This window comes from Camelina sativa, chromosome 8 (assembly GCF_000633955.1).
Source record: "Camelina sativa cultivar DH55 chromosome 8, Cs, whole genome shotgun sequence".
NCBI classification, from domain to species: Eukaryota; Viridiplantae; Streptophyta; class Magnoliopsida; order Brassicales; family Brassicaceae; genus Camelina; species Camelina sativa.
This window is the reverse complement of record NC_025692.1, coordinates 3447811-3465099: the sequence shown is the minus strand read 5'-3', so window position 1 is coordinate 3465099 and position 17289 is coordinate 3447811. Positions and strand designations below refer to the sequence as shown.

Genomic DNA, 17289 nt, shown 5'->3' with positions numbered 1-17289 from the left:
CACTAGAAGCTGATGTCATGATGTTCTTCTCCAAATCTTGCTCTGTATGATGTTGATCTTGTTTGTCTTTTTTGGTTTGCTTATCTTCTTGATCTTGTTTTGGGCTCTTGTCATCATGAGGCACTAAGCTTTTCTTCCTCCCTTGAGCTTGTTGTGAAGCTTCTTGTTCAGAGAGAGGCTTATGGGTCAGAGGGTCAATACCCAACTTCTTTAGTTTTTTCTTTATGTGTGTGTTCCAATGGTTCTTTATTTCATTGTCAGTTCTTCCAGGTAAATGAGAGGCAATTTTTGACCATCTGCAAACAAATTTAAAATAACAATTAGAAAAAAAAATGACTGTTCAGTCATTTTCATCAGACCGACTAAATTAAACTAGGTTTAAAAAATACTACTACTTATTACTCAGCCAATCTCTTTCGTGCGAAAGACGAGATAAAGTTTGAGTTTAGTGACTTTCGTGTATCTTCGATAACTTGAGAATATTGTAATCCAAATTAATAATCATAAACTTTAAAATTATAAATCTTTTTTTTTCTGAGTTAGTTAGAATGTCAAAGTTAAGGTTAAGTAAACTATTAATTATTTATGTATGTAGTTTGTTTACGAGAGAAAGAGAATGAACCTATTGCCAAGTTGGGCATGAAGATCAATGACCATTTGTTCTTCATATTCTGATAAAAGACCTCTTTTTAAATCAGGTCTTAAATAATTTATCCATCTTAATCTGCAGCTTTTACCACACCTCAATAGTCCTGCATTTAATCAATCAACCAACATATAATTAATTTAGGCATCAATTTAACTAAAAGTTAAACTACAAAATTAAAACAGATTAGAAACCAAATAAAAATAATAGCGTGTGAGGACCACGAAATCAAACACTGATTCTTTCAGCCAAACACTATGATTAACAATCTAATAATATGTTTTGAGTTTTGGAATACCAAACAGAGACATAATTGCATTGCAAAAAGTAAGGTAAGAGTTGATATGATTTTCCTGCGTTGAAATTTTTTTTTTTAATTTTCGTTTATAAGTACGAAATATTACTAATAAACTAGAAAAAGTGAATTTTTTAAACATGAGCTATCGTCCTAATTAAACGGTGTTGTGTTGATGTATAGAGAGAGAGAGAGAGAGAGAGAGAGAGAGAGAGAGAGAGAGAGAGAGAGAGAGAGAGAAAATAAACCAGAAAGCTTGGGAAGAGCCCTCCAACAGCAATGGCCATTGGTGAGGATGAAGTTGATGAGCTTCTTGTCTTCCTCAATAGTCCATGGCCCTTTCTTTAGCCCTACTTTGTCACAACATGGTTGCCTGCCCATCTCTCTCCTCTCTCTCGAAATATATATCTACTTTATATAGAGATATGCTCAAATATGTACCTAATATACTTATAAATGTTGTATCTCCCAAAATAAAGAAGCTACACAACAACCTATATATAGAGAGAGTGAGGGATGTGAAAACCATTTTCGTGGTTCGTGGACCTACATTTCTTCTCGTATATTCTTTTAATTAAAATTTGTCCAACCTTGTAATGTTTTTATTTTTCCATATTTTCCATATGGTCTTTAATTACTCTTTAAGTTATCATGTACGTGTCTGTTCACTGGCTAGTGGCTATCGGATTTGTAACCACATAACATACAAATTATAAACCATTATAAGCTGAAAAATGGCAAATGGTTAAGGTGATGAAACTATGATTGAATGCTTAATTTATTAATTAATCCAATTTATGCCCTATAGCTCAGTGAAAAAAAGTAACATCGTATAGTATATGCCCTATATACATTATTTTAAAATTAATAATTTTCTTGCTACATTAAAAATTTTAATTAATGGAGATCGTCCTGCATAGTCAAAATAGTTTTAATAGTTACAAAAACATATACTTCCAGATATATACAGGTTTAACAGTGTTACAGATATAGTATATCTGTAAAATTTTGTTACTATTCAAACCACATGCTGGCACATCACTACCATTCGGAATAATAATCGTATGCCATGTTTTTTTTGTGTCATAAGGGAATTATAAGCGGATACTTGTTGGTCCAAAGACACGTGTGAAGCGACTGTTATCACGCGCGAAGTTCTTTATGTTTAGACAAGAACACCTTGTTAGTCATATGTCTCATTTGCTTATTATATGTCTCAAATCTCATAATTCAAAATTAAGGGTTTAGTTTTTTTTTTCTCCCTCAAATCAGAAGAAGCAAACTGTAGTTTACTTTTATAATTAAGTATAATGCGATTGGGGGTTTTTTTGTTAGCACTAAAGTGGTGGGTTGTGCATTGTTTGCTACTTTGCTTATTTGTTTGTTTGTTTGCGTGTTGTTGTTGTTGGTGGTGCCAACACAAACTTACGGTACCCATGACGTCATCATAGTGTTACGTTTTTCAATAAACCCCATCTTCGTCATAGTTTCGATTGGTAAAGTTTCTATGATCACGGTTTTAGTAAAATTGTAAAAGAATGTCAAATGGAGTAGCATAATATAAGCCCAAGATTATCAAACTAAAAGGTTTGTAAAATTTATACTGGATGTATAAACCGTGTTTCCAAATCTTATTTTTATAAATATCAAAACCACTAATTGTATAATTATTTTGCTACGGTGAATTTCTTAAATCAATATAAAGAAACTGATTAGGTGATCCTACATAATAGTTTTATTTAATAAATGGAGATTGACATATCGTATATATATTCGGTGGGGGCCAAATATTCCTATTAATTTGGATTTATATGCGAGAAAAACATATATTTTTTTATATTTGTATGTCTTAAAAAATCCAATCTAACAGATTGTCCTCAAGGGTCGAGAGAAAAACTTAGCAAATGGTTGAAGTTCGAACCATTGCACCAACTTGGGTCTATAATCAGTAAAATGGCCCAGTTTAACAAAAGGGCCAACATTTACAAAATGGCCATATATAATTTTGAAATAGTTGGACGGGCCTGAATGTTTTACCCTACATCCAGCTCCAAGAAATTAAGTTGCTTTGTTATTTTTTTAAATTGAGCTCAAGGTAACACAAAATCGCTTCGAAGTTAAAATCATCTTAGCTCCTGTAATTTTTTTATGAAGCTTAAATTAATTCCTGGTTCTAGTAGTTAACTCATAGTAGTATGTTTAAGTTCTGTTGTACTATGTAATCTCTCTGTTATATCCTGTAATCGGTTTGGCTGTTGCAGACCTGAGATTTTTTCTTGGGTTTAATAAAATTACTCTTTTGTGTTAAAAAAAAAGGTAACACAAAATCGATAAGGAAAGTGATAAATAAATCTCACAACAACAAAACTCACAAGAACATTTGTAACTCGGCAAGAAAAATTTCAACTGATATACTACGTAACAACATAGACTTTAAGGAGTTGGACTGTGAAAGGATTGGGCCAGATTTTGAGTTTAACTTTAAACATTGGTTGCAATTGAATTCTATTTTGGTTTCCGGTCCGGAAAGATGTAATGGATTTTAATTCGTGTATTTATTAGACATTTTAAAAAATACCAATCACTTTTGCCGAGTTGTATTGTTTCTAGTTCTACAGTCTACACACTCTTTTTGTGGCTGTCAACATTTTCTCTTTCACTTTGTATTGTTGGCATAATTATTGGCGTTGGGAGAGAAACCGCGTCCAAGACTGGCCTTTGATGAGGTGGCCATGTTCTAATTAACCCTGTCGGTCTCAAACGAACTCTCAGAAACTATAATTTATAAATCTCACGAGAAAATTTTTTTTTCAAACATCACGAGTATGTATAAACTGTTTTTATCAACATATATGCATCTTATTTTATATGTTGATGCAATCAAACTAAGATTTGTTGTTCTATTAGAACTAAAATTTTCTTATATAGATTATCATCGTGTTTATCTTTTTTTTCTTTTTTTCTTTTTTTTTCTTTTTTTTTTGTGAGCGAACATTTGATGGCACCTCTCAATTAATTCATTTTCCAGCTCATTCATAATTTTAAAATATGTTAGTTATGGTGTTTTAATTATTATCACATACGATAAACAAAAAAAAAGATTATGATCATATTCGGCAAGCATGTTCAAACAAACTTTGCACTAAACAATATTACAAGGAATAAATTATGAGCTGGCAAAAGTAAAAAAATCTATGATTTTTAGGAAAATGAACCACAAGTTGTAAAGGCTTATAGAATATTTATGATTTTTATATGGATTTGACAGGGTAGTTAAGAAGATATGTGGCATTTTCTTGGGCAAAGGCATTTGTTGATATAAAATAAAATAGAATAAAATAAAATAAAATAAATTCATCCACTTACATATTATATACAAGTGCATGTGAACCCACATGGATATGAGCTAGAACAAGAGAAAAAATGCTGTGTTCATGACTAGTTGTGAAATGATTCATGCCACCTGATAAAAATAAACGACTGATCGAACATAAAATAGTTTAAAATTTTGTAAATAAAATTAAGTTTAATAAAATTATATTAGAATGTATTATACTTTATTTATAAAAATTATTTTGTTATAATACACTGATTTATATTTATATACAAATCTTTTATATATGTTACTATTAAAAGTGTATTTTTTACACCTAAGTCTATTGTATGTTACAAATCTATTATTTATCACCACATAAAAAATGTCTATATGAACAAATTAAGTCAACTATTATATGTCTCTTTACTTTCACTTTTGCATAGTTTCTTTAATCACTAAAATTGTTGGCTCAAAAACCATTTTGAATAAAAAAATAAATTACATCACAATAGTGTATGACTAACCATAGAGAACCTCAGTTCTGCTCTCCTCCATTATAGAGAGAACCTTGCGTCCAACCTCCTCCACCATGGAGAGAACCTTCGCTCCACATTCCTTCCTTGGGGAAATAACCTTGCGTCCAACCTCCCCCACCTGCCTCCCTTAGAGAGATAACCTTGCGTCCAACCTCCTCCATCATAGAGAGAACCTCGGCTCTGCCCTCCTCCTGTGTGGAGAGAACATGTTCACGTCTTTTAGTTATCTCAAATTGGCTTGCTCCAGCGACCAATGAAACTAAAGATCCTTTTCCAACGTCATAGTTTCTTTTGATAGTAACTAATGTTAAATTTTCCAATGTATTCATGAAAGTTTCTTTGAGACACCATGATGTAGCCTCTGTCTTCAAGCTCCTATGGATCTATCAACAATGATTTATGTTTTTCCAATCTATCTATGTTTGTTGTAGGTTTGTGTTTGATTAGCCTATTTTATCTAACCATTAGGTTGATGACCTTCTCCTCTTTGTCTCCGTTTGAGATTGAACGAATGGTAACAGTTATGTTTGCACACAAAAAACGGTCTATGACCAACCAATCAAGGTTGAGAAATTAGAAGAAAATTAATTTGACATAATTAATAAAATAATATAAAATTATAAGCACGGTAATATATGAATCTCAAATAATTCAAAGATGAAAATACAAATTAAATAAAACAATCTAAAACTACTACAATTAATTTTAAAATACAATATTAGAAAAAGAAGATGCATATATTAAACTTCCATTTTTTTTTTGGGTCAACATATTAATCTTACCTATTTCAAACTGAAAAAAATAGAAAGTAGGAGTATATTTTGGTTTTAAAAAATAAAGAAAATTTGTCTTCCCATTGAAATTTTTTGACAAATAGAACAAAGTTGAAAGCAATATTTTTGAATAAATTATTTTGTTAGATGAATAATATGAGACGATCTAAGTTTATATAGAAGTGAGTATTTACATTTTTTAGAATTAATAATTTTCCGTATGTTTTCCTTAATCCCTATATAATGAGAAAAATTATTCCAATGAGCTCATTGTTTATTTTAAAAAAATTTTGCTTTCCACTTTCTTGTAAGACGTACTATCGTTCGATGATAAGAACGCTTTCTGTTTAGTTGATCTAGTGTTTTATAATATTTGTTGTTATCTTGCATTTGTGTGTTCATCTTTCTTTTTTGTGCTACCTGTCCTGCAAATTGATAGAAATAATAATAATACCATGAGAAATTTGTTAAGCCCAAAAACCTTAGTTATTATGTATAAGAAACTTTGTTAACACTTCAAAGTCAAAGATTGCGTAGTATGCATTATGAAATTGAGAAACGAAACAAAATTCAAAGAAACAACGACGAAAACACGTCGTAATGTCTAGGAATATTTTTATATAGTTGCTTTGATTAGACAACAAACAAATTGTCTTCGAGACTTGTTCAAAAAAAATGATGTGTCAAACAAAAGGTTAATAAAAAACAAAAAAGGAAAATTTACCAAGAAAAACAAAGCTAGTCAAAATTATTTTGTTCGGTGAAAAATATCGCCCTGGGCGTTCGGCAAAAGCCGATCAAACCGAACCGATCAAACCGAAACATTAGGTTTTCGGCAAAGAGTGAGAGAGGAGATAGAAACCGATCGGTCAAATTGTTTAAGGATTTCGAATTTCGGTTTTTTCGGTTCATTAACCGGATATCGATTGGTTTATACGGTTTAAGGGGAACATGATATAAATACTTAAAACCCTAGATATTATTCATTAAATCGATCCTTGAAGTAAAAAGAAATCGCCTCCTCTCTTTCAGAATCCTCTTGTACGACCTTTCTTCTTCTTCTTCTGCCTTCTTTTCTAGACACATCTCGTTTCGTTCTCATCTTTCTCCTCATACTTTCTTCGGTTTTTTTTGCTTCTTCTAAATCTGCCTTTGATGAATCTCCCTCAACTCAATTCGCCTTCGATGAATTTGCCGACATGAGGTTTATGTTAAGATTTGGTTACTGGTGTTTAGATTCATTTATATTGCATTTTAGATCTTAGACTTCGTAACTATTTTGACTGAGTAGTTGGTTTATTTCTTTTTTTAGTGAGAATACAAGAAACATACTCATGATCATACGTCTTGTAAAGCTGGGTCGGAGATCACCGTCGCTGGAGCCGCAGCCCCTCATGCGGCAGCTGTCAAAACCCTAACAATTTATTGGGTTGTTGGGCTAAAAAATGTATGATGGGTATTATTTTTGGGGTTTTTATTGTTTTTGTAATGGGTTTTTATTGGATATGGACTTGTAAGAGTGTAAATTTCTATTTCTTAATATGTAAACCGAGATGTAAACCGAATAAACCAAAAAAGAAAAATTACAGTTCAATTTTGGAACATAAATTTTGTCCAATAACCGACCCGAACAAACCGACTACCGAACCGACCCAAACCGAATTTTAATTCGGGTCTATTCGGTGAGATTTAAAAAAAACACAATTTCTAAAAAACCGAATAACCCGGTTTAGCCGAACGCCCAGGGCGAGAAAAATATGTCATCTTCTATTTGTTTATATAGAGGGGTGTATTTACAATCATTTTCCTTTTAGGATTAACAAAGATTTTTTAATATAAGATTACAATTATCTTATGTATCGTTTTACCAAGCTTGAAAACTGTGATTTTTGATCTTTAAAATTAACACGTGTCACGATCTGATGAGTCAATAACTTTGATGTGTGATTTCTGATTGTTAAAATCGACATATGTCATGATCTGATGAGTTGGATATCTAATCGTTAAAACTGACACATGTCACGATCTGGTGAGTTACTAACTTCTAAAACCAAGCTTTATATAATAAGATGATAATGTACATGTACGTTTTGTTGTTAAATATTATGATTTCTAAAACATAGTAATCTAAATATCGAAATTTCTATAGAAATAATATATATTTTTTACATCAAAAAAAAATTATATATATATGCTTATATGATATGAAGAGGAGTTTTTTTCTTTTTTTTTTTTAAGTGGCAACTGTAATCTTTAATAGCTAGTATGATTTCTTATTTCTCACTGACAAAATACTACTCCTTCCGTTTCAAAATATAGAATGTTTTAAGCAAAGTACGCAGATTAAGAAGTTTTTACTTTTAACAAGTTCAATCAATCAGAAACAATATTGCATAATATAAAATATTAAACTAATCTAAAAGTTGCATTGAAATTTGAAAACATCTTATATTATGAAACAACAAACTTCTCCAAAACATCTTATATTTTGAAACGGAAGAAGTATCTCAATACTAAATACTACGATTCTAAAATTTACTACTACATAATTAAATTCCAAAAGAAATGCTACAACAAAGAGACACGTAAACGTAGTTATGGGAAGCCTCGAGTTATATAATTTTGGATGTTAATTAATTCAATTTGAAAATATATAATGCTTTGACTGATTTTGTCTGTTATCTCTCTTGGTCTATGATAAGCCTATGAATCTCATTCTCGTACAAGGGTCGTCACTTTGCTACTCTACAAAGTTTCAGAAGACGTGTCAACTAGATACCTTGACTTAATTTAACATGATTTATTGATAGCAAAGTTCATTAATCGACGGATTACTCACACCATCATTATTAAGCTTTACTAGTTTTAATATAAGTATTACTCATAACGAAATAATTTTCAAAATACCAAAAATCAATTATAACCGAAAAAACATTGATTCGAAGCAGTAAATAATTTTGTTACTGTTTGTACGATCAGAATGTGTGATAATCCATTGTAATTTCGAATGACATATACCTAAATCATTTTGTATGACTTAAAACAAAATTCTTATATTGTATTCAGTTATACACTTATAAGTTATACTGTCGATCGATCTCTTGTATATCAGCATATGAGTCATATAACTTGTTCCGTCGTAGAAGTGGCGGCAACACATAATTGTAGCTAACAACAACTAACAAACCCAACTGTAAGAGTAATCATTTCCTCATTTAACAAATGTGGTTACGTTAGCTGATTATTAAAAAATATGTTAAAAGTGTTTAACTTTATCTAATGATTACAAATTTACCAAGACACACCAAACATGTTAAGGGTAGATGTGGGCACCATTACAATTCCCATCGATCTCGCTTAAACTTCCAAACTAAACCAAAATCATCAACTTATTCTTAACTAACATTTTTTTAATTACATCTCAACCAAACCAAACTAGATATAGTTTAAGTTATAAATAAATGATGCACTCAACTAATCCTTGCACACATTAAGAGAAGTCCTTATATGTCTTCTGAAACCCTGTATGTGTCTTGAGTCTTGAGTCTTGACCAATCCAATTTATAGGTAGATTTATCTTCTGTTTTTATTCTTAATTAAAGAGGGTCGCTTGAAAATTACTTTAATTTAAAGATAATAGAATGAAGAAACTTTTGTTTTTATGGATTCACCAAATTATCTGAATTTGAATATGAAAGGTGGGGACTAACTTGGCAGATTCAACTAAGAAACTTGAATAGACCCGTTACCTAAAATTTTATCTATTCCACGGAGATTGTAATAAGTATATTTAGCTACTTAGTCTTAGTCACCACTAATAAAAATAAAACTTAAAATTGAGGAAAGTGTTTGAAAAAAAAAAAAAAAATTGAGGAAAGACAGAATATATTTGTCGTTGACCTTTTATGATTTGTCGGACTTGGAGACAATTTATCAAAAATCTTATATTTTATGCATATTTAAAAATTCAGCAATTTAATAAATACTGTAGGTTCCTCTTTTCGTTTCTGCCGTTTTATTGTATAGTTTTGGTTAGACAGAAAGAGTTCAATTAGTGGATAGGTTTTGCTTTATGAAATAAAGTAAAAATTACTAAATTCTAGTTAAATGGGGTGGCCAATTGAAAAGGAGAGATGTACCTTTTGTTCCACACTCAAACAATTTATATATTTAAAAAATTATAAAATTCTTCAACACTAAAAATAAAATAAAAGTAATACAAAAAAAAAAATTGACGTATCTTTCAACGGACTTCAAGAAAAAAAAACCCAAGAAACTATATAAAGAAATTCAAATTTAAGCCAAACAACTTTGTAAACGATCAATTTAGACCCAATATGAAAGAAAAAAAAAAATACAAATCAATCAATCAGACAAAGGACCTGGTGAACCAGATGAACGAGTAACCTCCTCGATGAGCCTCGTGACTTCAGTCATTGTAGGACGACTATCTGGATACTGAGCCGTACAGCTTATACCAATCTTTAAAAGCCTGACCATGTTCTCATTCCCTTCTGCTTGATACCTTGTGAGCTCTGGATCAAACACATCCAACGGTGATTGTTGTTCAGTGATCGATGAAACCCATCTCGGTAAATCTACTCCTTCTTCATGTAACTGCTGATGCGTTGGAGATTTCCCTGCAAAAAAAAATCAAACACAAAAAAAGAATCACATTTTTGACCTAAGATGCGGATGTCAAGATCTCTCTTTTTGTATTGTGTGTGTTGTTTGTACGTACCTGTGAGTAATTCAAGAATGAGAACACCGAAGCTGTAAACATCAGCCTTTTGAGAGATTCTACGAGCGTCGGTTACTTCAGGAGCCCTGTAACCATCAATGCGGTTTGGTGTAGAAGTAGGACTGATCATAGGAGCAAGACAGTAATCAGAGACCTTAGCCTCAAAAGATTCAGACAATAGAATGTTAGAAGATTTAATGTTTCCATGAGATGTTGTCGCGTCACGCGAATGGAGATAGCTTATAGCTCTTGCAGCTCCTAACGCTATACCGGCTCTTGTTTCCCAGTTCAATGGACTCCTACCACTTCCTTTGTTACCTGTGAATTCCCAAACAATTGATTTTTTAACAATCTATATGATAACTAATGAAACTGAAAAAATCGAAAGGAGTCTATTTCTTACCGTGTAAAAGTGCGGATAAGCTTCCTCTCGACATGTATTCGAAAACAACGAGCTTCTCGTCGCGGCTGAAGTAATAAGCGATCAACGTCACAAGGTTGGCATGACTTATTGATCCAAGAACCTGCAACTTCTCTCTAAACTCTTTCTCAGGCACCACCACATCTCTCAAACGTTTCACCGCCACCACTAAACCGTGATCGAAACTAGCCTTGTACGATGATCCGAACGTTCCTTTACCAAGTACTTCAGCAGAAGCTTTTAGCAACCCATCGAGATCAAACTCGCCGAACGATTTCACGAAAAACGTCAGATCTTTACTCACTGGAAGGTTCTTAGATGAACCATTCTCAGATGAATGTGGTGCACCATTACCATTAGCCACAGGAGGAGGGACATCCGCCGATTCTTTAGCTACGGCGGCTGTTGAAGTCGGAACAGGAGCTGCTTCGATGTTTCTCGACTGCACATTATTTTCCTCTTTCTTCCTCTTTCTGCATAGACAGAACAGGATCAAGAAAAGCAAGATAAGCCCGAAGACACAAGCGATCACTATCCCGATAATAGCTCCGGTGGATAACTTGTCCTTTTTGCCTTTTCCAGTACCGGTTTCAGTGGCGGTGCCATTGACGGAGCAAGCATCCAACGGCTTCCCACAGAGCAGCAAGTTGCCTAAAAAAGCAGTTTTGGGCATACCCGACAGCGGATCCGGAATCGACCCGTTTAACTGATTCGAAGAGACGTTAAACTGCTGAAGCGGAATCTTAATCTCCGGGATCGGACCGGTAAGTTGGTTATCCTCCAAGTAAAGAGTAGCTAAACGGGTCGCGGAGTTAACATTATCCGGGATCCGACCCGAGAAGTTGTTCTGGGCGAGATTGATCCGGATAATGTTTGGTAGAGTGAAGAGAAACGAAGGAATCTCGCCGGAGAATGCGTTTCCTTGAAGATACAAGTAACGTAGCAGAGTAAGGTTGGCGAAATCAGGAGGCAGAGGACCGTTAAGAGCATTGAATCTGAAAGATAAAGTCTCGAGCTTTGTTAAGTTTCCGATAGCGATCGGTAACGGACCGGATAAACCAACACCGGGTAATCGGAGTGCTGTGACACGACCCGACTCGCATTGTACTCCTCCCCAAGTACAAGGCGGTGCGGTTAGATTCCAGAGCAATGGACGACCATGGACGCCGTCACGGAGAGCGATTAATGCTCGTCGGTCAGCTTCTAGATCTGATGAGACGGAGACGAGACAGAAGAGGAAGAAGAAGAAGAAGAAGACGGTGAGACCTGAATTGGTCTTCTTGTTCTTCATCTTCTTCGTACCAAAGTTTATTCCTTTTTTTGAGGAGTGAATGCTTCTCTGTTTCTCTGTTTCTGAGATCGATTCGGAGATGGTGTTTTTTTGTTTTTTTATCAGATGTTTTGTCGGGAAAACAATCTTTTTGTGTTTCCGACTAGGTTGAGAACAGTGTTTTGGAAAGAGAAAAAATGTCGGAAGAAGATCTTCTCACAATAAAAATTTCAGCTCTCTCTCTATGTGTATCTCTCTGTTTCGCCGCCTATGAGAAGAAGATGATGGTCTTAAGAGAGAGAGAGAGACTATAATTGCAGAGTGCAGTGAATAGAAAGAAAAAGTTAAATCGTTGAATATTACCTTTTTACAGAAACCTAGAGAATCTTTTGTAATTAATTAGTATTCTTTATTTTATTAAAGCAATATTTGGGATTACCTTTTTGTGTGTTTTAACAGCCTGGGTAATATAAGCATTTTAGGTAACAAATTTAAATCGTTTGATTTCTAATATTTTAACTTATAGTATATGTTTCATTTAATGTAAGATCTAGAGAGATTTAAAATAAATACTGTAGTTAATGAGAGTATATTAATTTAATGCGAAATAAAACTAGGGCTAGCTTAGTTGATTTTTCTTTCAATACATAGTTTTATTAACCGTTTAGTAATGTTATTGTTTTAGTATGTTTCGTCCTGCTTTTGGTCTAGTGGGAAAACAAGCAACGTTTCGAGTAATATAAATGTCTAACTCCGACTGAACCACGATTTAAATTATATTCTTTTTTTAGGATATGTAAAATACATACATTTAGTACTGCCTCCGTAGGCATCAATTACATGATGTTTATGTACGAAGTTCCTACTTAATGGAAAATTGAAATTAGCTAATTGAAAAATATATTGTCAACCGTAGAAAAATGATGGTAAACCTGAAACTCACTTGCACATTTATAGGTTTTCATAATTTACATTAAACTCTATGTAATTGTTGGTAAATAATTTATATCATATGTACACGAATAAATGTATAAACTAACAAAATTATTGAAAACAAATTTGATATAACCAAATTTAGAAAATGCTTTCGATAAAATTAATAGGGTGACATGATAATTGTACGTGTATAAAAGGTTTTGTTAGTTTCATATTGTACTTCTTCTACAAGTAAAAGATTTACTCTCTCTATAAATCAAAAATTTAGGGAAAAATGTACAAATGTGAGAATATATCATTAAGGTAATTTTCTATATAAAAGATATTCTTAATAGTTCGGTTCGACCAAAACATTTGGGTGGGGCGTTTTATTTTGCCTTAAATATTTAAATAAAGTTTGTTATACAAAGTAAGCTCATTACATTATTTTTGAATTACGGCCCATAAAAATTTCTTAGATAAACTCAGGAGAGTGGGTTAGTTTTAGTTATGTTATTATTAATCATAAGAATGGAATTCTTAACAGCATTACTAGTTTGAAGCCCATTTGATGGAATGAGACAATACTACTCAACTAGCATAAATGGTGTTGCTTATGTCATGGAAGACTATGTGATATATTCCAAATATCTGTTTAAATAATCAGAACATTTTAATGATTCATTTTTCTCCTTTTTTTTTTTGACAAACAAGAAACTTCATTAGAATTAATTAGGTTTCAATACAAATGGAAGCTAGAGCATTTTTTGCGAGAGCATCAGCATGACGATTAAGATTTCTAAGGACATATGAGAACCTACAGAAATCGAATTGAGGTAGCAGAGATTGGGTATCATATAGAATTCCATGAAGTTCCTTTAGGAAGGTCTTCCGATTGAGGGCTTGGACAAGCATCTGCGAGTCTAAAGCGAAAAAAACTTTTTTGAAACCCGATTCAATAGCAACTCCCATTGCTGTAAGAGTTGCTATTGCTTGGGCCATCAGGGGGATCGGGTGCTTGTTGTAGTCGAGGCTCCCTGGAGCAGGGTGTTCTCAGTTTGGTATTTGAAGATCCATTCGCAACATGTATGACCATTCTCTCTCCAGGCTGCATCCATGGAGCAGATGATTTGGTCAGGTGGTAGCAGGATTGGTCGCGATCCAGGTACCGTAGATCTATTAGGTTTGTTAGTCTACTGTACTTGGGTCTATTGGGCTTCCTGCCATTCTTTTGCTCGGGAAATGGCTAGGGATAGAGAATCTTTAGTCTGGGGAATGGTCTTGTTGAAGATTAGACGATTACGGTTTGTCCAGATAGTTCATATAATCCAAGGTGAAAGTGGACCTAATGCAATTCCAGTGGGAGGAAGACAAAGAAATTTTGTGGTTTTGGCTAAGTCTAATTTGAAACTGGCCACTTCTTCCGGTTTGAATTCTTCTTTGAAGGGTGCCAACTTCCAGACAGTTACAGCAAAAGGACAGTGGAAGAAAAGATGGACCACAGTTTCTGGTTGACCACAATGTGGACAAGCCACAGTCGTGTTGAGGCCTCTAGTTTGAAGGTTAGTATCCAAAGGGAGAGCATTTTGGGAAGCTTTCCAGAGCATGAGTTTGATCTTCGGTGAGATCTTAAGGTTCCAAATTTCTATTTTCCAAGGAAAGTGAGAGTCTGGGGTTTGATCGGTGTCTACCATATCTGGTGTTTTCTTTGCATTATTTTTCCTCAGGGCTTTGTGATATCCAGACTTTGCACTGTAATTACCATCGGGGGTTGGGAGCCAAGCCCACACATCCGAACCTCCTTTTTTGCTTGGTTTTAGCTTGAGTATGTTCTCCTCATACATTGGAAGATTTTTGCGGATCATTGGTATATTCCATTCCATGGTCTGGGGGAGTAGGAGATCTGCAACCGTCAAATGTTGGTCTGCTTCTATTGGAGGGCCAAAAGGGGCTACCGGGTGTTCTAGTGAGAGCCATGGGGTCCTCCAAACAGGTAAGGCCTCCCCTATTCCCACTAATTTCCCAATCTGTGCTTTTAAAAGATCTCTTCCTATGCAGATGCTTCTCCAGCCATGTGAAGCATTGTTTGGAATGGAAACCTCCAGGAAGGGGGAGGATTTGCAATATTTCCCTAGTAGGATCTTCGCTAGCAGACATGTTGGTTGAGTGAGGATACGCCAACTGATCTTTGCTAGGAGAGCATCGTTGAAAGTCTGTAAGTCCCGGAACCCTAAACCACCATCACTAAATCATTTAGTCATTTTATCCCAAGCAATCCAACACATCTTTTTCTTATCAGGTTTCTCATCCCACCAAAAGCGAGTTAAGGCAGATTGGATACGACTGCTGATGTGTCTATATTTTATAGGTTTTAACCATAGTTTTTAGGTTTGTTTTGAGTCTTTTATTGAGTCAATATGTGCTTTTAGAGTTTTTTTAGTCCTTTGTGAGTCTGTACAGGTTTTAGGCTACTTTGGAAGGAAACTTAGTGTTTTGGGGTTGAAAAGAAGCATCTGAAGCCAATTTGGTGAAGACTGATTTGACTAGCAAGCAGATAGAGCAAGCACAGAAAAGGATCCTGGATCGGCCGATCTAGATTTGGGATCGACCGATCCCGTACCCGAAGACACCTTTCCTTTTTTGTTTTAAACCGACTTTTAGGGTTTTATTTTACTATTTAAGCACAGGGCTCGACCTCTTAAAAAGATACCGTATTTTCTACGCAGCTTTTGAGACTTGTAAGCTTGGGCGAAAATCTCTAATCCTTTGTATCTCTTTGGAGAAGATTTCTGAACCCTTTTACTTCTCTTTGCAATTCAATTATGTTTTCTTCATCTTTGATTTGCTGTACTTTTACTTCTATGTCTGAGTAGTTTTACTATTGGGTTTCGGGTTTCAAAAAAGGGTTTACGATTTTCTAAACTTAGGTTGTTAGATTTGGGGATTGATCCTATTGTTCTTCATCTATTGTTGTTCTTATTGCTTGAACTAGACTGATCACCTAGATTAAGATCTTAGGTTCAATTCATGGAGGCACCGAAAGTGTTGTTGAATTACTTGAAAGAAACATAGGTGAGCAAGGTGGACCTTAGCCAATGGAAGTTGAAGTTGAGGCACCTTGTGAACAAATCAAACTTGAACTTTAATGCTTGCTTGTTTATCTAGATTCAAACGAAAGTTTAGGGTCTAGTTATTTCTTTGCAAAGTTAGCTAATGCTGCGGAAGTAGGTCAGCTTTATTATTGTGATTTGAGTTCAAGAACGGTTATTAATGCATTCCAATCTATAATCTAAATTTGTAATTGTAATCCCCTAACTGATTCCCTACGTCCAATATCTTTCCTTGATTTCAAAACCCTTAGTTATTTTCTGCTTTTTAATTGATTACTTGAAACACAAACTTTCTCTTGCTTTAGCTATACTCGGTCTATATAATTTCATAGTGTATCGTTTGGTCTCTGTGGATTCGACCTTGAAGTGTTACGACGACACCACTAGATCCTGGTTGAGTGCACATTAGGTTTTATTTGACACTAGATCAACTGCAAAGGGAGTTCGGGAGTTTGAAGCACGACATGGTGTAGGAAGGCATTGCACTAAGAACTGATTTCAAGAGTGTCAGTTTGCCAGCCGAGGATAAGAATCTGGTGGACCAGCTAAGAGCTCGTTGTTTAACTCTGTCCACAATCATGCTGAACAGGTCCTTCTTCTTTCTCCCAAAGAGTTCAGGTAAACCCAGATATTTCCCTTGACCCCCTATCTTGAATATGCCAAGTTCTTGTTTTACACATTCTTTGATATCATTGCTTGTTTTGTGTGAGAACGTGATAGAGGACTTTTCTTGGTTTATTTTTTGTTCGGATGCTGTCTCGTACTTTTGCAGAAGGAGTTTTAGTTGTTTAACACTATTTTTATCTGACTTGCAGAAAAACATAATGTCATCAGCAAAAAGGAGATGATTCACCCGTGGGCTACCTCTCGAAACTCATATACCAGGTAAGCTACCATGGAGTTGAGCTTTGTTGCATATGCCGGAAAGAACCTCACTACAGAGGATAAAAATATACGGTGAGAGAGGATCTCCTTGCCTGATTCCACGTGTTGGTTGTACCCTTCCTTTGGCTTGGTCGTTGATGAGATATGAATAGGATAATGATGTGATGCATTGCATGATCCATGTCATCCATTGGGCATGGAAACCCATTCTGGTAAGAACATCCTCAATAAAGTTCCATTCCAATCTATCATATGTATTGCTCATGTCTGTTTTAACAGCCATGTATACTTTCTCTTGTGCAGCAGATGATTTCAGATAGTGAAGTTTCGTGGGTAATGAGAACATTGTCTGTGATAGCTCGACCAGGTACAAATGCTGAT

General features: G+C 34.3%; 2 protein-coding genes across 2 annotated transcripts in view; both read right to left on the bottom strand.

Annotated features, from left to right (window-relative positions):
• Nucleotides 1–1467, bottom strand: part of LOC104709172 (protein ODORANT1-like) — a 2286-nt gene extending 819 nt beyond the window's left edge. Inside the window, exons 1-3 of the mRNA XM_010425826.2 lie at nt 1190–1467; nt 623–752; nt 4–296 (exon numbers count right to left, since the gene is read on the bottom strand). Coding sequence (XP_010424128.1) covers nt 4–296; nt 623–752; nt 1190–1322 — 556 coding nt within the window. The 5' untranslated portion in view covers nt 1323–1467. The remainder of the gene's footprint in view (nt 1–3; nt 297–622; nt 753–1189) is intronic.
• On the bottom strand, nt 9819–12311 carry LOC104705951 (probable inactive receptor kinase At5g16590). The gene is made up of 3 exons (XM_010422056.1): nt 10711–12311; nt 10308–10625; nt 9819–10206 (listed from the first exon to the last, which is right to left on the bottom strand). Exons 1-3 carry the CDS (start codon nt 12017–12019, stop codon nt 9932–9934), a joined length of 1902 nt encoding a protein of 633 aa, XP_010420358.1. The 5' UTR covers nt 12020–12311; the 3' UTR covers nt 9819–9931.

Coding starts and splice junctions, on each gene's coding strand:
- LOC104705951 (XM_010422056.1), bottom strand. CDS start 12,019: ATGAAGAACAAGAAGACCAATTCAGGTCTCACCGTCTTCTTCTTCTTC. Junction 10,626..10,710: donor CTTATCCGCACTTTTACACG/GTAAGAAATAGA, acceptor GGGAATTCACAG/GTAACAAAGGAAGTGGTAGG. Junction 10,207..10,307: donor CATTCTTGAATTACTCACAG/GTACGTACAAAC, acceptor TTTTTTTTGCAG/GGAAATCTCCAACGCATCAG.